At 48.4% G+C, this 25,253-nt stretch overlaps 1 protein-coding gene across 2 annotated transcripts in view; it reads right to left on the reverse strand.

Annotated features, from left to right (window-relative positions):
- Nucleotides 1-1,698: 1,698 nt before the first annotated feature.
- LOC104329571 (gamma-aminobutyric acid type A receptor subunit epsilon) overlaps nucleotides 1,699-25,253 on the reverse strand; it is a 42,182-nt gene continuing 18,627 nt past the window's right edge. Inside the window, exons 4-9 of one of the 2 annotated variants that reach the window (XM_075435843.1) lie at nucleotides 16,854-17,074; nucleotides 16,182-16,264; nucleotides 14,594-14,731; nucleotides 12,929-13,081; nucleotides 8,821-9,023; nucleotides 1,699-7,701 (exon numbers count right to left, since the gene is read on the reverse strand). In XM_075435843.1, the coding sequence (XP_075291958.1) occupies nucleotides 7,408-7,701; nucleotides 8,821-9,023; nucleotides 12,929-13,081; nucleotides 14,594-14,731; nucleotides 16,182-16,264; nucleotides 16,854-17,074 (1,092 nt within the window). In that variant the 3' untranslated portion in view covers nucleotides 1,699-7,407. Of the gene's footprint in view, nucleotides 7,702-8,820; nucleotides 9,024-11,249; nucleotides 11,460-12,928; nucleotides 13,082-14,593; nucleotides 14,732-16,181; nucleotides 16,265-16,853; nucleotides 17,075-25,253 lie in introns of those variants that run through there. The other variant, XM_075435844.1, reaches the window with a different exon arrangement.

A 25,253-nucleotide genomic window follows, 5' to 3' on the forward strand; every position in this document is an offset into this window, starting at 1 on the left:
CATGCCTCCCCTCTCGCCCCGCGGCGCATGGCTTGGAACATTTTTGGCCACGCTATTCTCCTTAAATTCAGTCTTCCCAAAGCCTGTAAAGCTGAGGCATTACGAGGAAGACAAATTATAATGAATGTGTTTTGGGAATATAAAAAGTAACGACTTAATGTAACTTTCTCTTCTCCCCCCCCCTTCACCACCTCATCATTTTAACATTTTGGGAACTGTCAAAGCGTGCAGGGCTATAACGGTGCGGAGACGGGACGGCGGTGCTGCGTGTGGGGCTGGCGGGAGCCGTGCTGCGGGGAACCCCCGCCCCTGCCCGGGCGCCCGGCCCGCCCCGGGAACCAGCGCCCGCCCTCGCTGCGCTGCGAATGGAGGTGACGACGCCTCTCGCTGGCGCTCAAAAATGGGGAAAGAAAGGGGGGCAAAAAAATCACGTCAGATGATCAGGATGATTTTATAGTTCAAGCGCCACGGCCCTAATGGTTTCCACAGCGACGGGGGGGGGGGGGGGGGGGGCTGTCGTGGCCCCGCTCGGCGCGTGCGCGGGAAAGGCTACCTCGGGGCCGGGCGCCATCAGGCCTGGCGGGGGGGGGGAGGGAGGGCGGGCGGTGGTGCGGGACGAAACCCACAGAACAAGACCCCAGAGCAAGATGAAGGGGAGGAGGTAACATCGAGGGCGGGAGGCGGCGTAGGCTGCGGCCTCCTGGGGGCGGCTCGGGCCCTCCATGTCGTGGGCGAGGTGAGGGCCGCATCCCCCTGCGAGCGAGTTCCCGAAGGCTCCGGGTGGAGGCGGCCTTGGGGGCCGCAGGCCGCCTCAGGCAGGCCTCGTGCAGTGCTGTGGGGGTTCGGGTGAGCCTGGGGCGGTTTTGGGGGGGGAAGGGGGTGTTCGCTGGCATCAATGCTCCCGTTCTTAACCTGGTAAACTGGATGTTTAAGGGAGATTTTGGGGGAGCTTCGAGGCTGAGGGAGAGGCGGCAGCATGGCAGAGCTGCGCAGGATGCGGGGAGGGAGCCGGCGCTGCAGGAGAGAGACAGCGTCGGGGGCGGGGGGGGGAGTAGTAGGGAGAGGCCACTTAAATTCTCTAGTGTATCAGGCATGACTAATGAATGCTTCTCCAGAGGAGCAGAGGGTAAGGTTTCACCTACGTGGCTGTGTGGGCCTCGGGCTGGATTCGGCAACTGCACAGGCACTGCTGGCCTGTGCTCCTCCAGGCTGGGTGGCTTTTGGGGGGAGGCCTTCAGAGCTGGGGTTGTCCTTTTGATTATGATCACCCCTAAAGTCACTAGCATTATGATGGGGAGCAGAAAGGCCCAAATATACTCTGCCAAATATTAATTCCACCCCCCACCTAAGCACCTGGGGAAACATCAGTATTTTCTTTGCAAAGCAACAGACTGAGAGGACCAAGCAAGGGTTGCCCTTGCATTAGAAACAATGACTTTAAATGGTAGAGACTGCTTCTGAGCAGTGATGATTTGAAGCAACTTCTGTCTTTCTTTAAAACAAAAAAAAAAATCAGAAATTCCCCCCCCCCCCCCCCCAAATATCAGACCAACATTTTTCTCCACTTTCCAATAAGATATTTTGCTCTGGGGAAATAGAATTATTAACCAGCTCCAGTAACCCCATCAGGAGGAGGACATGGGACAGTTTTTATCCTTCTTACAAGGTGTGCATAGAGAGTGGTGTTGAAGACGGATAGTCCATACTGTTGTTTATTATCTATAAGTAGCATCCAGAAATCTCAGTTAAGGATCAAGCCCTGGCGTGCTCGTCCTTGCACAAACACACAATAAGAGAGTCCCTGCCCTGAAGAGCATACAATCTAAAAATGGTGCCTTACATGGCGTAATTTGGAGGGGAAAGATAGAAATTAGAGACAGAGAAATGAGAAATCAACCTTTTTCCCACCTTCCTTTCATCTTCCAAACAAAAGCCATAAAACATAAATGCTGAGATGATAGTTTCTAGTCCCTGTCATTAGCCAGATGTTGGAATCATAGAATCATTTAAGTTGGAAAAGACCTCTGAGATCAAGTCTGACTGTAAACCTAGCACTGTCCACCAACTAAACCATGTCCCTAAGTGCCACATCTACATGTCTTTTAAATACCTTCAGAGATGGGAACTCCACCACTTTCCTGGGCAGCCCGTTCCAGTGCTTGACAACGCTTTCAGTGAAGAAATTTTTCCTAATACCCAATCTAAACCTCCCCTGGTACAACTTCAGGCCATTTCCTCTCATCATTTGTTACATGGGAAAAGAGACTGACACCCACCTCGCTACAACCTCCTTTCAGGGAGGTGTGGAGATTGATAAGGTCTCCCCTCAGCCTCTGTCTCTCCAGACTAAACAACCCCAGTTCCCTCTGCTGCTCCTCATAAGACTTGTGTTCTAGACCCTTCACCAGCCTCATTGCCCTTCTCTGGACACGCTCCAGAAACTCGAATGTCCTTCTTGTAGTGAGGGGCCCAAAACTGAACACAGTACTCCAGGTGTGGCCTCACCAGTGCTGAGTACAGGGGGAACGATCACCTCCCTGCTCCTGCTGGCCACACTATTCCTGATACAAGCCAGGATGCCGCTGGCTGCCTTGGCCACCTGGGAACACTGCTGGCTCATGTTCAGCTGGCTGTTGACCAACACCCCCAGGTCCTTTTCCACTGGGCAGCTTTCCAGCCACTCTTCTCCAAGCCTGGAGCGTTTTATGGGGTTGTTGTGATCCAAGTGCAGGACCTGGCACTTGACTTTGTTAAACCTCATACAACTGGCCTTGGCCCATCGATCCAGCCTGTCCAGATCCCTCTGCAGAGCCTTCCTACCCTCCAACAGATCAACACTCCCGCCCAACTTGGTGTTGTCTGTGAACTTACTGAGGGTGCACCTGATTCACTCGTCCAGATCATTGATAAAGGTATTAAACAGAACCGGCCCCAGTACTGAGCCCTGGGTGGTGCAGGAAGAAGCCAGCTTGGCATTGAGTCACACTGCTGATGTTGACACCATTCACCTCAAGAGTATGGTCCCCAGGTGCTATTCTTCCATCTGCAGCAATGATAGAATCCCGCAAGACTTCCTTAACAATAGTGTTTCCTAGTGAGGGGTCTTTACCCCCAGCTATCCTCATTCTCAACTCTTCCTCCGGGTCTTCATGGTGAGATTTGTATTTGTTTCAGCCACAAAACTAACTCTGAGGAAGGTGGTCTTCAGTCTCCTCGAAAGCTGGATTAACTAGAGCTTTCTGTCACAAGTGATGATCCTCCACTTGGTACCTCTGGATCCTTGGGTGTGTTTGTCTCCACCTTGGCAGGGGGATGTTCCTTCCCTTTGGAAATGGGATTCTTTTTCTGCCACAGTTCAGACTTGTATTTCTTGAAACCAGGACAGCTGTTCTGCCGGTGAGCTTCACTGCTGCATTGTCTGCTGACACTCTGCCTTGAAACGGCAGGAGACAACCGGTTTATCCAACAGGTTTCATGCTAGAAGGCTGGACTTGTGACACTGCTGGAAAGAGAGCTTTTTCCAATCCTCAGGACAAATTTATACTCCTGCATGAAGTTTTAAAGGCATTTGAAACAGTACATGTCCGCAGTGGGTGTCCATAGGTTAGAGCAGAGCCTAAAGACATGTATGGCAGATGAGTTCATGAGCCACTTCATCCTGGAAGTTGCAGAAATGATTTCCCAGCAAGAGGTGGAACTGACCACGTTCACAGCGGAGTTCACTAACTTGGGATGTGTGTTCTTCTGCTGCGGGATCAGCCACGACAGCCAGCATCAGGGACTCTCAGGCCACCAGCAAGGAAACTTGACATATAGGAGCTGTCTGACAGAGGTCCTCTGTAGGTGCCAGGGAAGGTGACTCTCTCGTCCCTGGGAAGGGGAGGAAGGATGTGAGGGGAGCCCAGTGCCAACTCGCCTTTGATGGCAGCAATACCAATACAGGGGTCCTCCACCAAGTTCCTGGGCGGGGACGAAAGTCGAAACCTTCGTGAGAGGAGGCAGCGCAGCCACCCTGGTGTTGTCTCCATCCTCCTGCCCAGTGTGACTCAGCTCAGCCCTGTGTCGGGCTGCATACCCTGGAGTGAGCTAGTCAGATGCTGGTGAAAAGGCAACAGCTGTCCTGGGCTGAAAGACGCTGTGGTACCATAACCCACTCCAGTATGATGGCAGAACATACAGTATGCAGGGAAGGGTAGGTGGTTTATGCCAGTCTAGGAGGGGACCAGTGGGGCTCAGCTCCCACTCACTGCCTTGCTGAGCAGGGCCACACACAGCTACTGGATGTCTTTGTGCCCTGGATTCCCTGCTGATAGCAGGGAAACATTTTTTTTCAGGAAACTGGAGCTTTGCAAAGTAACTCCAAAAAACAGCAGATTTTCTTTCTGGCTTTTCTTAGCTTTCCTTTTTTGAGATACTGTAGAAACTTAAAAACGTGATTGGATTTGTGCATGCCTTTATTTATTGAGCTATTTATGATGGGCACAGATTTCCCTAAGCCAAAAAGCCCCCTCCCTCCTCCTTCCCCAGCCTTAGTAATCAGCTTCCTTGTGCTCCAGCCCACACTAGGCTATTTTCCTCTGTCAAATCCTCCATCATTGGTTAAATTACCTAGGTGTGTGTTGGCTTTATATTTTTTTTGTGAAATCTTACAATCTTTCAAGTCTACTTTGCCCAAGTCCCTGCCATTCTCTTAGGTCTCTTGTATACCCTGCTTCTCTTCCGGCTGATTCCGTAAAAAGTCTAATTTCAACAAGCTGCTGTTCTCAGGGCTGAAGTCTGTACTCCAGTGCCCATGATGATCATATGTGTCCATTAAGGCTCCCAAGTGCTGCAAAGCCACAGTGAATTGCAGTTGTTTGGATTCCTTTGCACGTGGATGTTAAATTTGTGCTTCCACCATCCCTTTCTCAGATGTTTGCCTTCCACATTTTGCTGCTTGTGTTCGCTGCAGCCTACGTTGCCTGCACACCTTTTATGCCACCATATTGTTAATGAGCACATTTAGCATGGGCCCTGGTTTGCTGCCAGGGTGGCTCTCCCCACACCCCCCCATGCTAGCAGCTGCCTTCTGACATGTGAAGACATGCTTCACTCAGTCTGTCGCATGAGCCAGTTTTAATCTAGGATGCTCTTTCCTTTTAGCTCCTCACAGAGATCACAGGACCCTGTTTAATCCAGCTCCCTGTTGGTGTACGGTTGAGTCATCGGAGGTTTTTCTTTTGCTGCATCTAATAGCGCTTTGCTATCAGGAGCGGAACATCAACCCGCCTGGCTGGGAGTTGGCACTGTCACCCAGCAGCTCTCCTTGTCTGGAAGTTGTTTTGATTCTTTTCTTAGACTTCTCCCTCTCTGTGTCTTTCTCTCTAAAACATTAATTTCCTCTAATTAGAGCCTCCTTAACAATTCTTTTTTCCCTTCTCCTCAGTTAATTTCCTCTAATTAGAACCTCCTTAATAATTCTTTTGCTAAATCAATTTCCTCAGTTAGAACCACCCGCCATAATTTCTTTCCATCCTTTCAAAAGCTGTCGGAGTAGCTAAGCAAATTATGCTTCTGGGTAACCTTTATCTCTTACTTGGTATTTTGAAAGAAGAACTGTAACAGGTTAGACAGGCACAATTTCCCCTTCCAGAGCTATGCTGCTCTGACCCCATTAGGTTATACTTAGCTGAGTGTTGTACTATTGTATTAATTAATTAATTAGGTGCTCTAGCTGTTCCTCTGAAACGAAGGTAAGGCTCTATTTATGAATGAATTAAACATGACACTTCATTATTCAGATCAGATTTAACAGTGTCAAAATCCATCTTAAAACCAGATCAAATTGCTCTCTAAGAATATGTAAAACCTCCTGCCCCTGTTAGCTGTCCTATGAGCCAGCCATTCCTAACTTTTTCTCTGCAGCTGAAGCAGCTTTATTCTTGTGACAGGCCTTTTAAGTACTAATTGTTTCTAAAACATTCCATTTTTAGAAAGATTTTTTTGTTTGTTTGTAATTTACACAGTAAGTAACTATTAATGGCACATTGCTTTTCACAATCATGCTGTGGGCCACATCAGCAGTTGGTATAAATGGGGAGGCAGCTGATTTACACATTACGGACCCTGGGCCTGAGTTTCCTCTTCTAAATTATGCAGTTTCTTCTCAGTTGAGACTGTATTATGCATTTCTTTATGTCTTTAAGATGGACCACAAGGAACCATCTCACTATGTCTGACCTTCCTGAAATCTACCAAGGATGACCCTCTGGGAGGAGCCATACAGTTTTGAGCTGTAGGAACACTCTCTCCCCACCACTGGTAGGTGCAGCAAGCGTAGCTCATCATGTTGCCTTTTCTCGTATCCCTTTCTCAGGTTAGCACCTAGTACCAAGCACAGATCTGACGGCTTCAACAAGTGTTGTCATGAAGGAGAGCACTGCGCTGCTATGATGCATGGTACAGTAGGGCCCAGCTCGTGCGAGACAGGCCAAAGAAAGCTACCTCACAATGGGCTCATGAAACTGCTTCTGGTCTTTGTAGCATAAGGACTTTCTCCCTCTTTTGGCAATGAACAATGTAAGCTGCATAGCCTGCTGTAAGTCCTGATCGCAAAGCAGAATGTCACCATGGGCCCTGAATAGTGTGCTCCAGTAAGACAGATGGGCCCTTCAAACTTGTGAAGTGCTTTTTACCACCATCTGATGAGACTCAGCAGCGCCTCAGTGGGTGGATGACTTGGGTGCTACTTGGTACTGCAAGTGGAGTGAGCCATGAGGAATGCTCCACAGGTACTGTACAGGGAGCTGGTGGAGGCTTGCAGCTACTCCATCCTTGTCAGCGCCTCTGTCAGCTTTCTGGACAGGTTCAAAACATTTTAGCCAAGCCCAGCTACTGTGGGAAAGCTGCCCTTTTTCACACTTCTTTCCTTATGAGTTCTCCAAGCCTCTAGCGCTCCACAAAGTCTGTTCTGGTGGAAGTGGCGCAGAAGTTATAAGATCAACTTTATTTCCTTTGCAGTCTTAATAACTATGCAAAAAACTCCATTTGCCATCACTTTCCATGGAATTTTGGAGTAGGATTAGATGGAAAAATGAAACTCATTAAGGTGTTTGTTTTTGACAAACTCCCTAATGTTTGTGTTGGGAATAGGACATTTTTGGGCAATCTTAGAAGGAGTAAAATGCTGGTGGTGCTGGAGAGGGGATTGTTTGGGAAGGGTAGATTCTCTAAAAAGATATGTTAGAACGCTAAAAAAAAGCTGTCTGGTTCTTCTCAGAAGAGATGAGAGAGTGGGAAGAGGGAATCACCAGGTTGGATTGTTCAGACTGACAATCAACTAACAATAGAAGAGATGCCGTTCTCTGTGCTCCTTGAGAAGCCCATCTTGCTGGTCTCCAGTCCATTCTAGCTGAGGTCAAAGAATGGCTAGAGATAGAGATAGGCAATCCAGTAGACAATATTGAAGAGCAAGAAGGCGGTGGGGAAGAAGACACGAGAGTAGGAGTCCAGGCGGGAGATGTGAATGCGTACCCTCCCTTCCCGCCACATTCCTGTCTGACAGTCCTCAATGCAGCAGAAGAACCTCTCGCACTCCTTTCCTTCCAGGCATGGGGAGCCAGGGTCTTCATCCTCATCCTCCTCTATCTCTGGGGGCCAGTGCATGATGTTGTTGATGTTGATGGTGGTAAAGGATGGCATCACCTGGGCACCGGCAGGTGGCTGTAATGAGGAAGGGTAGGTGGATTAAAGGGAAGGAAAAGGCAAGAAAACTTGTTATAGACACCAAAACTCATCCAATTGGCAACAGATCAATTCACAGCATAGGTGCAGTTCAGTGGAGAAGGATGACCGATCATCCCTCATCTCTGCACCTGGTTATAAATCACCACCTTGGTGCACTGTGGGGACTGGCAGCTCCCTGCATGACTGTGAGTTTCCTCCGTGGCACACCAGGACATAGCCTTAGTCAGCAAAGATCTAATTGCTCTGATTCCCCATTTCTGTCACTGGTCAGTGCAGAAACCGGACCTGTTTGGTTTCAGCTGTGCTAGCCTCTTCCCTCATTCCCCTGAGCTTAGCTGTCTCTGAATACACAGCACACAATCCAGATATGTCTTCTGGTTGCTGTCAGTTGCTGGAGAAAAGCTGAGGAAAGGGTCTGTGTGACTCATAACCTCTTGGCCCAACAGAAAAGGCCTGTCATCAGCCTCATGGAAGAGCTCTCTCCACCCATGCTGGGAAATGAGGCTGGCATAGAAGAGATCTGTCTTTTTTGGTTTCAGTTCTGTCCCAGTTCAGAGGCCAGTTTCAGCTGATGTGTCAGTAGCACCTGACATGAACTTGGGCAGATCTTAAAAGGATGATGACCAGTCTGGGTTCACTGTCCCCGCACTCAGGAGGTGTTCTTATAGACAGACCACAGAAGAAAGTAGGTTTCTGCATCTCTGTGACCTAAGATACCTCTGTAATCCACAGACATCAAACCAGTACAGGTGGAGGAACCTAGGTGTGGATCATCCTGTCTTAAAGTGGACATTTACATCATGTGAGTCATCCTAAACTGTACTGATAAGCACTCCAGCAATTCTGAAGAAAGTACAAGGTGCCTGGCTCTGACAGGGACCTCCTTGTTTTAGGGCAGTCTCAGCTGCTTTTTCTCATTGTGTCTCACCTTTCAGGTGCTCAGGCCCAGCACATAGAGTGGTCTGAGGACCTTATGAACCAGCATGGGTCAGACACTAAACCACATCAGCAGTTTCCAGTGCAGGCTCAGGAGGGATATTTCTGAATAACTTGGGGTTCTAAAAGCATCCATGTCTGCTGGCCCCTTTCACCTACCAGCCTGGCTTTCCTGTTGTTGTGCTTAAGTGGTTTCTTGTTTCCCACCAGGTAGTTGAGTGTAGCGTACTCCATGAGAGCTGCAAAGACGAAGATGAAGCACACAGAGACAAAGAGGTCCATGGCTGTGATGTAGGAAACACGGGGAAGGTGCTTGCGGGAGATCGTACTCAGTGTGGTCATTGTTAGCACAGTTGTGATACCTAAGAGAGAAAAGAGCTGGTTTAAGTAGTGAAGAGGAGCACTTCTGTCTTCTATGTGCATCCAGCCCCCAAAACATCCCCATTTCCCCTCTCCTGTAGGAGAGAAATTCCTCTGGTTGTCTGGTCCCATTTTTGCTCTGCTCAGCCAGACTCTGGCCTTGAGGTGCCCTCTGACAATGCTATATAGAAAAAGAGCTGTTCAAAACCCAGGTGTCACACAGGCTACCAGTGTGGACTGGTGGGGAACTGAGACTCTGCTTAAGGCTGTACAGAGGAACAGCTGCTTGGATGATGAGAGGAGAGTCCAAAGGAAGGACGTGCTAAGAGGCAGTAATACTGGATGGATGGCTTTGGGCAGGCAATGGGTGAGTGGGGATTCAGTCAGTGATGCCTGGCTGAGTCAGCAATAAGCATGGCGATGTCTCAGGTGACACAGGACTGTTATTTCTGTCTGATGTGAGACAGAGCTGGAATGCAAAGACCTATGTTCTTGTTCTCCCTGTGTCTTTAAGCATTTACTCCCAGGATGAATACAGCCCAATGCAAAGCTCATCATAGAATCACAGGACACTGTTTAAAGGTTTAAAGGTCATCTAATCCAACCCCCGTGCAGTGAGCAGGGACATCTTCAACTAAATCAGGTTGCTCAGAGCCCCGTCCAACCTGACCATGAATGCTTCCAGGGCATTGACCACCTTTCTGGGCACCCTGTTCCTGTGTCTCACCACAGTCACTGTAAAGAATTTCTTCCTTATAGACAGTCTAAATCTACCCTCTTTTAGTTTAAAACCTTGTCCTATTGCAAGAGGCCCTGCAAAAAGTCTGTCCCCATCTTTCTTGTAGGCCCCTTCAGGTACTGGAAGGCTGCTGTAAGGTCTCCCTGGAGCCTTCTCTTCTCTGGGCTGAGCAACACCAACTCTTTCAGCCTCTCCTCACAGAAGAGGTGTTCTAGCCCTCTGATCTTTTTTGTGGCCCTCCTCTAGATCCACTCCAACAGGTCCATTTCTTTCCTGTGCTGAGGGCTCCAGAGCCGGATGCAGGACTCCAGGTCAGGTCTCACCAGAGTGGAGTAGAGGCAGAATCACCTCCCTCGCCCTGCTGGCCGTGCTGCCTTTTGATGTAGCCCAAGATACGGTTGGCCTTCTGGGCTGCGAGCACACATTGTTGGCTCATGTCCAACTTTTCATCCACCAGTACCCCCAAGTCCTTCTCCGCAGGGCTGCTTGCAATCCCTTCATCCCCCAGCCTGTATTGATACTGGGGGTTGCCCTGACCCAGGTGCAGGACCCTGCACTTGGCTTTATTGAACCTCATGAGATTCACATGGGCCCAATTCTCAAGCTTGTCCAGGTCCTGCTGGATGGCATCCCATCCCTCAGTTGTGTCAACTGCACCAAACAGCTTGGTATCATCTGCAAACTTGCTGAGGGGGCACTTGATCCCACTGTCTAGGTCATTGATGAAAATATTAAACAATACTTGTCCCAATACGGACCCGAGAGGGACACCACTTGTCACCAGTCTCCATCTGGACATTGAGCCATTGACCACTACCCTCTGGATGTGACCATCCAACCAATTCCTCATCCACCAATCAGTCCACCCATCAAATCTATCTCTCTCCGATTTAGAAAGAAGGATGTGGGGGACCATGTCAAAGGCCTTACAGAAGTCCAAATAGACAACATCTGTAGCTCTTCCCTTGTCCACTGATGTAGTCACTCCATCACAGAAGGCCACTAGGTTGGTCAGGCAGGACTTGCCCTTGGTGAAGCCATGCTGGCTGTCTCGAATCACCTCCCTGTCCTCCATGCACCTTAGCATAGCTTCCAGGAGGATCTGTTCCATGATCTTCCCAGGCACAGAGGTGAGGCTGACAGGTCAGAAGTCCCCAGGGTCCTCCTCTCTACCCTATTTAAAAATGGGTGCAACCTTTCCCTTTTTCCAGTTATCAGGGACTTCACCTGACTACCATGACTTTTCAAATATCATGGAGAGTGGCTATGCAACTTCCTCAGCCAATTCCCTCAGGACTTTGGGATGCATCTCATCAGGTCCCATAGACGTATGTATGTTCAGGTTCCTCAGGTGGTCACGAACCTGATCTTGTCTTATAGTGAGAGGGATTTTGCTCCCCTAGTCCCCGTCTACCTGTACATCCACTTGAGAGGTGTGGGAAGAGACGTTAGCAGTGAAGATAGAGGCAAAAATGTTGTTGAGTACCTCAGCCTTCTCCTTGTCCATTGTTACCAGTTTGCCAGTTGTGTTCATCCAGGGGGTACACTTTCTTTGACCTTCCTCTTCTGGCTGACATACCTCTTCACAGTCTATTCATCTATTGATGTAGAGGATAAGTGGGTAGGAGATGATATGGAATCTTTTTTGACTTGAATGGAGCTTGGAATTGTTTTTCCAGTAGTGGTAATGCTCACAGACCTGTTTCCAGAGATAAAGTATTAGGAGCCAACAAAGGATCAGCTCCAAGAGTTGGTATCGTGATCTTATCCATTGCTTTTTAGGATGTGGAGAAAAAGCAGAACTCCACCTGTTCCTCCTTCGCTAACATTCATCTAAATCCACCTGCCACCCCTTCCTGGGGTCGCTCCAGTGGCTCTGGATGAGAGCATGGCAAGAGATTTTCATATTTTCCAGCAGTATTTGCATTAGCAGATGTGGTGTGACTTCCCATATATTTGAAATGCCAATGGAACTGCTCCAGTTTACATCTCCCTAATGTAGGCTGATAGGCTTGAAATGTACTGGGGATCATTTGTATTAAGTACAACAGGGGCTGTGGAGAGAAAACATTACTCTTGATGTGCTGAGGTCCCTTCCCACAGAGAGGGGCCTCCCTCCTGGGAAAACTTGCCTTTGTTTTTGAGACAGCCACTGTAGTGGTGTCAGCCATGCAGAACATTTTGCCTCTTACTGTTCATTCCTTTCCTAGCCACGGACTATGGCGTACCCTCACCTCCAATGGAAATGACACCTGACTCCTCCTGCTCTCTCCATGGGCACCAAAGAAATTGATTTTGATAGGGAGATGGGGAGAGATGGTCAGAACGGATGGCTGTGAATAGCCCTGCCTGATGCTGATGGTCTGATGCCTCTCCTCTCCTCCCCGCAGAGGCCTGCAGGCAGGGCTGGGAATGTTACCTCCAATTAAAGAGAAAGTCAGCAGGGCTGATGGGAAGGACAGCACTGGGAAGCAGAGCTTGCTGCAAAATGCAGATACAGCCAAAGTGCATTAAACATTTGTAAAGACCTCTCTAGCACCTATCAGAGCAGGATTCAATCAACATAAGATTTTTCCTGCCTCAAAGAGCCACTGCAGCTTGCTGAGAAAATCTAAACAACAGGTAGAGCTTTTGCCATGTCCCGGACTCCCTCGCTCCTGTGACTGACACAGAATGGTTGCACCTACACGGCTTCCACATCCTGCCAGTGACTGGGACTCTGTGGATACAGCCTAGCAACTTTGCTTATTACCCTACAACCTTCATGTCACTGGTCCTACACTGAACCCTTGAAAAGTCATGAGGAAACAGGAGCCCTTTGGCCAGCATTGCAATGCCACAGCTCATCCCTTCCTTCTCCATTTTGGTGCATGAGAATACCACATTGTCAACTTGGAAAAGGCTGTGTTCAGGTCTCAGATCAAGATATGAGAGTGTTGTGCTATCCTGAAATAATCCAGTGGTCCAAGCCAGCAGAGCTGTAAATTCGGTTGAGCTTGAGGATAGTATTACAAACAGAAAGACGGAGGAGTGGACTATCCTCCAGTAAGCTGAGTAATGCCAGAAAATGGCAAAGTGCTTTAGGAGATTTTGTACTCCAACACTGCCAGTCTGCTAGCCTTGCAGAGTTTGACAAGCATCAGACATGCTTACCCAGCTGTCTCTTACCCAGAGATGTCCTGGCTGGTGTAGAGTCTCTCTTGATCCAGAAGGAAACCCAGGAAAGAACAACAGTCAGGATGCAGGGAATGTAGGTCTGAATGGCAAAATAACCCATACGTCTACTTAAGTCAAAAGAAACTGTCATCACCAGGTACTCCCCTAGGAAAAAGCAACAGAGACATTGGAATCATAACGTGGCTTCCTAAAACACAAAAATCAGCAAAGTTTCAGAATCTGGAGTGTTTCTGATGAGGTTTTCTTGTTTTAAGTGCCTGGCTGGCTGGTTTTGGGGCTGACTTTGTGGCTGCCAGATTGTTAGCTTCATGTGGCTGGCTGAATAGGTTTGGTGACTTGCTGGCGTTGTGGCTGGCTTGCTGGTTTTGTGGCTAGTGGACTCTGTGGCTACCTGGCTGGTTCTGTAGCTGTCTGGCTTAATGTCTTTGTGACTAATTTAAGAGCTGACTTTGTGGTGCCCAAATGGCTGACTGCCTGGCTGGGTATGTGGCCACCAGGCTGCATTTGTACTGGCCTGGCTATGTGGCAAAGCATACTGAAAAGCATACTGTCTGTAAAAGTTTCAAGGAAGAAACTATATAGAGTATTCATTTTTAGCTGATGGCTGCAACGGTTTCTTTTCTATGGAAGCTATTTAGCTGTAACAGGCTACATGTCCTGGCTTGCCAACTAAATACCTGACCTGTGACAAAGGAGGTGTCCATCAATCAGTTTCATCAAGACTCTGGTTCTGCCCCTGGAAAAGGTATGTGGACCTGTACCTTCCTAATTGCTCATTTGGCACCTTACAGCTGAGGTTCTTCCTCTTTTTCAGAAGCTCCTAGCGAGTATTGGAAAAAAGCCACCTGACAGCTCTAGGGTTAAGATGGAGCTTGCAAGCAACTACAAAAAAAAGAGAATTACAGACATCAAACAGTTACTGGTGCATTCAAGACACTTTCACTGCACCAGTTCTTGTCCCCATTCGTGCTGCCTTTCTTACCCCCGTTATAGGCTGGCTGCCAGTGTTGGCAACAGCAGCTTTCTGCAGAGTGGGAGAAGCACTACCTGAACTTGCTGCTTCAGAGGGCTTAAAAATACGAGCTCACTCCACCTGCAGGAATCCAAAGAGGCTTTCCTCAGCTGTCTGTAGGAAGGAAAGGGGATGTGAGCTATTAGGAGGAGGAGGAGATGAAGGGCCTCCGTTCCCTGGTTTCTTCACACATGCAGCCTTGTTTCTGTCTCTTAAAGCATAATTCAGGTGTTCATCAGCCCCACACAACTTTACAGAAGGAAAGACTGAGACCTGCAAGTTCTGATTTCACCACTCCTGTTCCAATTTTAAGCATCACCTAGGGATCACATAGTATGCACATACTGCAGCAAGAGGGGATCTGAGCTCCTGAGCCTTCAGTTATGGATAGCTTCATTCACATCAGCATTGTCACCCCACAGTTCACAAATGCCAGTGATTCTGGCCTACCCCTGCTTCATCTTCCCCTCATGTTTCATCACGTCTGCTCCCTCTAGCAAAGGTCCATCCCTTCATTCTTACATTTTTCTAACTGCTGTTGTGACCTTTCTTCCCACCGTTGTGGAGCTATCTGATGACTCCTTTGCCTCCCACAAGGTCTCCAACACATTGACATTTCTGTGAGCTGTCTCCCTTTGCCTCACCTGCCCCAGTCCTGAGAACTTCCGAGGTGTTCCTCAGCCCCGTGAAGTCAAACTGGTAGAGCCTCCAGGTTCGCTGGTCCGAGACCTCAATGGAGTAGCGCCTCCAGCGATAGACGATCTCCTCACGTGGGTAGCCATCTGGGAAAACGGGCAAGGACATCAGTGAAAGAGTACCTCACTTGCCTCCACCTCATTCACCACCCTGACTGCAAAAGCACTGGTATCTCACTCTAGCTGTTCTGTAAACATGAAGCTTTCATGCAGGTATTTCTGATGCCTTTTGTTTAGATTCCCTTAGGCATCCCCGTGTGCAATGGGAGTAGGGACAGCATGTCCGCTTGTGGGCCTCTTCAAATCCTAGGAATGGGAAAAGCAATGCTAGAAAGGGAGCCTTTCTAAGGACTGCACTGGTGGGAATGAGACTTGAGTTGGTGTAAGAGGAGTCCTCCAGCCTGAAATCTTTAAGAGCTTTAGCTCCCTGGGGCAGCATGAGGCCTTCACAACTCCTCATGACTACCTTCCCTTCCCAGGTATGAGTACACCAGGAGTACAAAGCTGCTAATGTGAGATGTAACATGGCTGTGGCTGCTCTGACTATCTCGGTACCTCTCACCCTGGGAGCTGATCTTTGTATGGAGAAGAAGGGATGGATTCTTCGCGGAGAAGGAGACCTGCCTCCTGTGGGCTGGAGCATGGCTTCTCCTGGCTCTGTCTTTCTTGACAAAAAAACAAGCCTACTGTGAAGCAGGGACCTCAACACCTACGAGAGAGTTCCTCAGAGGAGTGAAGGAGCAAGAGCTTGGCAGCTAACTAAAAGTGTTTCTAATTATCAAGCACGTATCGCATGTACTGTTAATTAGCAAAGAATGAGGGATGGTGGGAGATGAGGGGATGGTATCTCCTCAGCATGCTGCCTCCCTCTGAAGCACCTCAGAGCCATGTGAGCTGCATCCCTTCAGTGGCAGGGGAAGTGGGAAAGGCAAACTCGAGCTAAGACGACTAAATCAGATTTCCAACCAACGCATGAGGACAGGAATCTCTTGGTGTAGAAAGGCTCCCTGCAAAATTACCAGTGGAGATGTGCCACCATCAGCAGCCCTCTCTGCTGATGAGAATGGACAAGTGAGGACTGAGAAGTGAGGTCTGACTATCCCTCCTTTGTGATGGCTCTGGGTGCAGAAAGTGGGCCTGTCTCTGGGCTGAGGTCTGGAAAGCAAAGCTGTCCCCTCAGAGAGTGGGAGAAGGGGAAAGATGCAAGGCAAGACAGGTGCCATTCATCTGCCAGCTGAAGGGATATGTTCTATCTAGAGTGACCAGAAGGTCAGTGAAATAGTCACCTCCAACTGTCCACCCAGATTAAGAAGAAACTCAGAGGTGCTGTGAATCTGTCTCTGCAGACCTCTGCTAGCCCCAGAGTGGGAGGATGCTTCAGGGCGTGATGGGTAATGGCCCAGGAAAAGAGTCATAGAGATTAGGTGAAAAATGTAGCCAAAAGGGAGGATGGTTTCCCCAGAACAGTTAAGAGTTTTACTCTACTGAGGTTTCTCTACTTGCCTTCTGAAACTATTTTAAAAACATGTATACTCACAACTAGAAAAAACCAAAGGGCAGGAGTGAGTGTCCATTGGGAAATTCTGCAGCTGGAGCAGACATTCAGCCTCGATTGTCAGCCTGAGGGACGAAGAAGGAGAGAGGGAGACTGAGATTTTGTGTTGGTGAAGGTTGTTTTATTCCAGCACCACAATGTGACAGAAGGATTCTTGCTTTCTTGAAAGTGAAACATTAATTTGTTGAAGATCAGTCTGTTTGCAGTAACATTTCAAAACAGCAGCAAAACAAAACATATGTTTGGATATTTTCAAAGTGAGAAAAACCATCTAATTTTCACATTCAGAAAGCCTTTTTGTTTAGTGAGCTTTTCAGATCCATTTATGGGAGTGAGAATTTATGGGAACAAAAGCCAAATGTTTATTATCAGAATAAAATAGCTGGACTGACCAACATAAAGTTTTGAAGGATTTTGGTTTAGGAAACAAATTGTAGTTTTGACTTTTTTCTAGGTATGATACAGAAAAACAGTTTGATTTTTTGGGAGTCTTCATCCTGCATCCATTCTGCAACCAGTACTTTATGTGTACTTCCATCAGCACTGGAAGACATCTCCACTACTCTGTCACAGGGTACCAGGAAACCTTCTCTACTTTGACCAGCTCCTTGTTCCCTCACCTCAGCAGCCAGCTACAATGCCTGCTGGATGTACCTTAGTGTGTAGAGCACTTTTCCGTCATTCCAGATGCGGAGGAGCTGATTGGGAGTGGTTATCCAGTGCGAATCAGCCCGCTTGGAGTTCCTAAAAAAGGTATCTGGGATCCAGATGCGGCTCACCATGTTGGTGTTCAGTGTGAGGGCCTTCAAGGTGCTGTTGAAACGAAGACGCCGGTCGTACCACGTCTGAGCAAAGAAGATATCAATGGTGTATTCCTGTGAAAGAGAAGGAAGAACATGTCTTTCTAAGAGGGATTCAGGCAAAGCCCAGGTGTCCTCTGGTCTGCAGGCGACCGTTTCGGAGTCACAGCCAGAACATTTGGGTTTTAAGCCTGGAAGCAGGTGTTAGTGACCACTGGCACTGTTCCAGGCTCATCTTTAGCTTGGGGTCAGGATACCCATGGCACACCTAGGAAGACCCAAAGACTGTGTGTTTGACGAGTGGGCTGAGCCATAGCATGTTTGGCCTGACCTGTGCCTGGAAAGCCAAGACCATACAAACAAGGGCTTGGGCTTCCCCTTGATGGACAACTCAGGCCAAACATTCATTTTAAGCACAAGCACGAAGGGGCAGTGTGGCCGTTGGCTGAATCCAGTCCTAAGTTCAGCTACACCTTTCAAACACAGGCAAGGAAAGCAGCTCACCAGCTTACCAGAGAAGGCAAGCAGACAGCTCTTTCTGTTGTTTATTAGGATACAGCCCAGCAGTGCTCCCTACACCCAATATGTACATATAGCAATAGTAGTGTTGTGCATAAACCTAGTGAGAATCCATCCCTTGATGCAGGACTTATACTGTAAATGGTTTATGTGAAAAATCAGGGCAATATAGGTTCCTGCGCAGAAACCCCTTGCTGAAGATTAGAAAAGGAAGCTGGGGCAGCGGCTGCTATGGACCCAGCTCTTGGTGCAACCAGTTCAAAATCGAGTGTTTTGCAGACAGAAAACAGTTTCCACCATAATCAGGACCTTTGATTTTGGTGAGAGAGAGGGCGTCCTAGCTCACCCAAAGTAGCATTGCTGGGAGGCAGCTCCTGTCTGGATTGGACTGGCAGTAGTCCACATCATTAGCCCACTGTTCTGCTGCTTACTGCTGCAAGCCAATTTGCTCCTTACCCTCTTATTCAGCCTGCCTGAGAAGGTGCTAATTAGTGTCATGCAGGAGCATGTCCGGTACTCGGCGGCTGTCTGAACCAGACCCCCAAATGCAGTTCCACCAGCCCATACTAAAGGCTGCCACCTGCTCCTGACAGCTCCTCTCTGACTTGGACTTTGCTCCCTTTTACTCTTGTTAAACCCCCCTGACCACAGAGGCATCGTCTCCCTCTCTCCTGTGGGCAGAGGAACAATGTCTGACTTTGCCATCTCTCCCTCTCATTCTCCTCCTCCCTCTATTGATTTATCTCGGTGGAATTTTTATGACTGCAGCACATCCTCCCTCCGCTGCCCTCGCTGCTGGTACAGAGCCGATTTCCTCAAACCCCATGCCGTTAAAATAGACACAGTGCTCTTAGCACACTCCCTTGGACACCATGTCCTGCTGGGGGCAGGCAGAGCAGGGCAGCACACGACTCCCTGCATCGTTTTGCTCACCCTCGCTCCGCTGTCAGCCAAGTGGTGATGAGTGATTGGTACCCAAAACGTCCCTTGCATGGGAATGAGATAATGAGAAAACAGCATTTGCCACCAGGCAGTCGAGTCACTCTCTGGGCTGATCTTTCACCCTGGTTAGACACAGGCATGAGCAAAGGTGACAGGGATGAGGTCCTAACACATCTCTAAATGGGGACAGATGCAACATGTTCAAAGTGATGGCATTGCCTCTACGGTTCATTCAGAAGAGATGTGAGGAGACACAGAGCTAGGATAGCAGCAGCCCTGAAAGCCAAGTGCACAAGCATGGTCACTGCCTGATAACAGGAGGTGAGGAGAGCCCCTTTCAGCATCCAAGTACTCTGGTCGTACTGGGTACTGCTTGGATGTAGGGTATGTGGTGATAAAGGCATGGCTTAGTTTGTTAAACAGTGAAATAGAGCCCACAGTTTGGGAAAGAAGCAGTGGCACAGCAGGGACAAGATGGGGCAATGGCAGACCAAGAAAACAACATATATGGGGAGGGCTGAGACATTTTCTTTTCCTTGCCAGATATTGGGGCCAAAATAACACAACATTTGACATATTCTCCCCTCCCCCCCGCAAACCCTGTTTGAGCCAGTATGAGCCTACATTGCTCCTCCTCAGCAATATCTCTGGTGTAGAAGAAAGCAACCAAACATGCAATGATAAGTCCATGTTAGATGCCACAATTGCTTCCTGACTCCTAACTGGAGTCACTTGTGAGATCTCGCTTCTGGACTGACTGCTCAGGTCAGATGTCCCGCTGTAAAGTTCAGCATTCAGATCTGGGATAACCAAAGCTAACATTTCAGGAAAGTGGAGGGTCAGCTATCCCAGGGGTTTAGTATTTGCTGTCAAGCCCAGATTTTCAGAAGGGATCAGCATTAAAGAGCTTGTGCCATTCATAGCCAGCCTTTGCAAAAGGTGTAGTGCACAAGTCATTCAGCTCTTCTGAAAAATCTGAGCTGTTATTGTCACTGTCCTGTGGTTTAATCTAATTTCAGCAGCTATTATAAGCACAGCTATTCACGTGGAAGAACTTACTAGCAGAGCTGGCTCCCTTGCCTCTAGGAGGGGAACCCATTGGGAAATGTTGGCATTTACAAATGTATTTTCATTCAGAATTATCTGAGGCAAGATTTATACAAAAATGCTCCTGCTTTTGGGAGCACTTTTACCCTTCCAGTTCTTTCCCCCATCATGCGAGTAAGCGAGTGGCTGTGTGATGCTTATTTGCTGGCTGGGGTTAGACCACAACCGTTCCTGAAAACTGTTGTGCCTGTTCCCATCAGGTGCGGTTTTCATTCATGCTGAGGAACCTTGCAGGACTGTGGCTCTGCACTGATCAGCTGTGAGACAGTGCTCAGACCTTTCTCTGAGCATCAGTCAGATCCCACTTAGCTGTAGGCATGTGACCAAGGTGATCAGAACAGGAGGTGTTTGACCATGGGTTCCCTACAGTCCCTGGAGAGGGGTAGGCACTTCTGGAGGGACACCCCAATATGAAGCGGTCCAAGTTGTCTTCTGGAAATGCCTCACACTCTTACTGACCTTAGAAGAATCCAGGCTGATCAAGGCTGAATAGGTGAATTTTGGCAGGATGAGGTCAGCCGCTAAACCTTATGGCAGTGCTGTTTCATGAACTCCTGCACCTCTGTAGTTTCTCTCTGCCCCTGATTCATTCTCAAGCATCAGAAGGAGATTTCTCAAAATCTCTATTTCCCCATGTGGAAAAAGGTTATCATAAAATACGCCTCCGACATTACTGTACCATCTGCTATGCAGCGCATGGAGGTTGTTAACTTCTCTGTAAAAGCACGAGCTTTTTTAGTATTTTCCACAGAAGGAGCCAGCAAAACGAGGAATTGCTCTGAGAGTCAGGTCGTGCCATTTGGATCACACGTGGGGTAGCACACACATGTTAGCATGCAATATGCCATCAAACTTTAGTCATAAAATAATAAATCAAACTACCTGTAAGGCAAACACTCTAGACTGCCTACCCTAAGTACTATCACGTGAGTTTATGCCATGCTGAGGAACGCCCTGCAGTGTGGCTGCTGCTGGCTGTGTGGGCTCGTGTCCAGCTCAGCCTTTCAGCATGTCCCTGCAGGCCCTTGGTCACTGTCATCACCTGGCACTGCCGCACACCACTGATCAGTCCTTGTTTTCCTCAGGTGGGCAGCACAGATGCTGGTGGAAACCCAGTTCCAGAAAATGGTAAAATCTGAGAACATTTAGTGGAAAAAAACCTGTCCTGTAAAAAAGCATTTGTGGGAAATAAGAGGATGTGGGGTTGAAAAGAATATTTCATTTTGGAAGAAAAAAATAAAACAGCAACAAAAAGATTTTACTGCACTCTCAAACCCTTTCATTTTTAAAGCATATTTTAAGTGACAAGCTATGGAATTTCTGTGTGATAAGTCATTTAAAAAAAAAAACACCCAAATTTTCAATCCAAAAGAAAATAAACATGTTCAGAAATCAGCCTGTCCCCAGCACAAGAGAGTTGGGAGCTGGCCACTGTTCTCATTGTGCACTACCCTATGCCCCGCTCCTTGGGTGGCCCCAGCCCCAGCTACTCTGCCCCGACCTTCATGGCTCTGGAGCAGCTCCCTGCTCCCCATTCTGATGTCCTGACTGTCCCAGCCTGGCCCTGGTGAAATCCTCCTTCTGCCTCCTCTCTCACCTCTGTGTGTATGTGCACACACATGGGGAATCAGCCTGTATTTCCAGTTGGCTCTGGCCCCAGGAACTCTAAACTAAGTTCCACCCTGATTCAGAGGAGATATGAGTTAGAGACACCCAATATCTGACTAACAGCTTAAACTCACAGGGTTATCATGACAAAACTTGAAATTACCAGTTTGTATTTTCAGGTTACCTTATACACCAAATAAACACAGCTATGCACTGCCAGAAAATCCTTTTCAAATGGCTCAAAGCAAGTTTGTGTGTGCAGTTCAGCGGACACCTCTCAAGGGTGCAGTTAGTGGGGTACAGAGGAGTTGGTACCCTGTGGTTCCTCTGTATCCATCTATGAGCTTCTTTCTCTGTGTTCTTTAAGAGCTCAGCTTTCTGACAAATGCCAACGAGAGAAGCAAAACCATGAGATGAAGATGTCTTAGACGTCTTCCTGAATTAGCATAAAATTAAGGATTTAAAGGGATTTTTTTTGCAACTTCACTTGTATTCAACAGCAATAAGAAAACCTCCAAACAGAGAAGACAGAGACCTGGAAACAGGTTCCTCCATTTTCCTCTGCTGGAGAGTTAGTTTGGAAAAATCCTAAATAACAGTGGGGCTGAGAGATTAATATCCTAGCCAGTCTCATTCTAGGTTTTATTGTTTTGATATTTGTTGTGATTCATAGAGCCCCCGTCCCTCTGCACCTCCAAGCAAATCCCTCGCTGCAGTACAATAAAGCAGGCTGCTTTCCAGGCAAGCATGGCCAGCATTTCAGGTGGACTGATGTGAATCTGATGGGTCCATTGCTGTCAATCACTGAGCTAAGCAAAGCAACTAGTACAGGCATTGGGGTGCTGCAATTCAGGAAAATCTCTGGAGTTACTGGGGGAGACCCAGGAATGGCGTGTATTTCTTTCAAGGGCGGGTAGGTCACTCTGTGCAGCTTGAGGCAAGCCAGGAAGCCTCTCCTCCAGTCTCCCTCTTCTGCAAAACAGGGGTCAGCCCAAGCATCCCCCCTTCAGACAGAACTGCTTTCAGCAATTCCACACCCCCCACAGCCCTGCACAGATGAGCATTTTCCACTCCACGACATCCCATGCATCCCTCCGAGCCCACAAACATCTCTGACAAAGCCTGGGCTGCTCCCAGCAGCCGGCTCCAGGTCCCAGGGAACACGCTCAATAATACAGAAAGTCTGGTGACAGTCTCCAGACTAAATAAATAAAATAACCTTATTTTAGAATAATCTTCAAATCTGATTCACACCTTCTTGTCTCCACAGCTTGCGGGCAGGAACGTGCTTCTAGCATGACATGTGCGCGCACTCTCCACAGGCAGCAAGCAGAGAGCACATGTACCAACAGCATATGCTAATGCCTGACACTGACCACTTCAGTGAGCAGTTGGGCAGCCTCGGGCTTCCCTCAGTTTTCCCATTGGTAGCGTGAGACACCTCGCTTGTGGATGCCTGTGTGTCCCTACTCTGTGTGAGTTTTGTCTCCCCAACAAAGAGCAAAAGAATGAGAATATAAGTTTAATTACATTTTCAAGGTCCTCCTCTCTCCAAATCAGATCCCAGAGAGCTTTCTGGACATGATGCTGGAGTAACTAGGGAAGCTCGCAAGGACAAAAGGAGCAGAGCTGTGATGATCTGAGTTTTCAAGGTGACACACTGAACTTCCCATCTGTTTCACTTCTGCAGCAACACCGGCAGTGCTGTCCTTATCTGAATGTCTTTCGCTCTGTCCAGGGAATCTCAGTTGAGACAGTGTTCTTTTTATAATACAAACTTGCTGTTAAAATCCGTCACCATGTCCTGTGCTCATGCCAGGAGCCTTCAAACAAGACACGCTGTACATACTGCTCTGTCAATTGCAAACTCCCCAATCATGGCTTGCTCAGCCTTGGAGTCTCTGGAGATGGGAACTAGACAGGGCTTTCAAAACTAAGTGCTGGCTTCTGAGATCTCTACCTGCCTGTTCCTACACACCTCTGCTCGTGCCTGCTCTCATGCCTGTGCAAGCAGGGATATCTAAAAGGGAGGCTTTTATACTCATGACAGCCAACCACACCAGATTGTTTCTTTCCCCCTAGACCCTTTCTTCTGAGCTGTTCCCTTGTACCACTTCTTCCTGTCCTTCAGTGATGTTATCTCCTCACGTGCAACCCCAAGATGGCTGCTGATTGCCATAGTGCCTGTTCTCATGTTCATTTTTTCATGGGAATGTGGCCTGGAACACGGAGTCCCTCACTGTGAGCCCCAAGGGCATGTGACCTAGATGTGTATGTTTTAGCATCTCATTAACAGTCATTACCCAAAGGATCAAGGAAACTCCTTGAGTCGAGACATGACATCAGCTCTGGTTTATAGAAGCACAGTCTGTCTGCGCTGTCCCTGACAAGGTTATTACTGAAAAGGCAGAGGCGTGGACACAGGATGCTATATGCAGATAGGACAGAATTAATTAAAGGGGAAGATACTGAACACTTCAATGAAGGATTATGCAAAGCACCACAGGGAAGGAGCCGCCTCTTTTTAGTTTGGTGTTTTACCACTCTCAGGACAGCGCAGGGTCCTGCACCTGGGAAGGAACAACCCCATGTACCAGTACAGGCTCGGGGCGGACCTGCTGGAGAGCAGCTCTGTGGAGAGGGACCTGGGTGTGCTGGTGGATGACAGGTTGATCATGAGCCAGCTGTGTGCCCTGGCTGCCAAGAAGGCCAGTGGGATTCTGGGGTGCAATAAGATGTGAGCCTGCTGTAGGTGACCCTGCTTCGGCAGCGGGGTTGGACTAGATGACCCACAGAGGTCCCTTCCAACCCCGAACATTCTGTGATTTTGTGTCATTCTGTGACAGGATGTGGCCTGGGTGGAAAGTCACGTGTAAGCACCTTCTGATGCAAACAAGGATGCAGCCCCGTTACCACAATCTCTAGAAAATGCCTGGGCTGCTTGCAGAGCAAAGTCACACTTGTCCAAAATCTTGTCTACATGTCAAACCTTGCTGCTAAATGCTTAAATGCTCCCCATGATGTTGAGCTTGAAGCAACTTTGTGCCAGAAGAAGAAAGCAGGTGGGGGAAGAGAAGAAGTGAGAACAGAAGCACATACGATGACTGGAAGAGAGTACTTAGCACTTTGGGCAGGTGCTCTTGTCCTTTAAAACAAGGTTTATTTGTCCTCTAAGCTCATGGGGTGTTTCACCAGACAAAAAGAAATTTCCTTTGAAATGGCTAGAAGACAAACCTTCTAACTGCATACAATTAAATCCCCAAGACTGATCCTCCAGGGCAGCTTGGCAAGATTCAGATGAGAAGCTGGAATTTCTTTAACTGCACTTCCCATTCCCATGCCACCCGCTGCGATTGAAATGAAACGCTGGGATGGGCAGTCTAATACTGCCTAGGACTGGGAGAGCGGCCACTGCAGCTCCTCTGTACCAGGCAAAGGAAGGTAAGAGGTCCCACAAATTCCCCAAGGTGTCCAGACCTACACACTCCTGGGGAGGGGTATCTGAACGGTCAGTTTGTCCCCATGGAGACATCTGCAAGTCTGTTGTTGCCTGGGAACACGATCTGTTCCTCCAGCTCTGACCTCCAGCTCCTTGCACCATCTCCCTGTCCTTACAAAATTCGCTGTCCTGGGCTGCTGGATTCCCATAAGGCTGCCTGCAGGCTCCTGCTCAGTACAGGAGCTGGACACTGCAGCCTCACTGCCTCCTCCCTAGGATGGAGAGGCAGGAATGAGAGTAGTACCCTGTTGCAACAGCAGGGAAACAGCCCTCGTGACAAGAATGAAGGCAGGAAAGTCCTCCAAACATTGAATGACATCAGTGCCTTAAACTGTCAAGAGACACGTGGCTATGTGGTTTGGAAGTATTAGAGCAAGCTTCTAGGCTCATACAGGAGGGACCACCACTGGAATCACCTCTGGCTTTGCCAAGCCCAGGACAGCCTACTGCTGCTGCTGGCTCACCAAGATGGGCTGGGAGGTGGCAAAGTCAACACTACCTCTGAGATTCTTGTTTACATCCAGTCCCTGTTTGGGGAGACTGAGGGTTTTGGAGAGGTAGATTAGTCCACAGTACTCT

This window comes from Opisthocomus hoazin, chromosome 14 (genome assembly GCF_030867145.1).
Source record: "Opisthocomus hoazin isolate bOpiHoa1 chromosome 14, bOpiHoa1.hap1, whole genome shotgun sequence".
NCBI classification, from domain to species: domain Eukaryota; kingdom Metazoa; phylum Chordata; class Aves; order Opisthocomiformes; family Opisthocomidae; genus Opisthocomus; species Opisthocomus hoazin.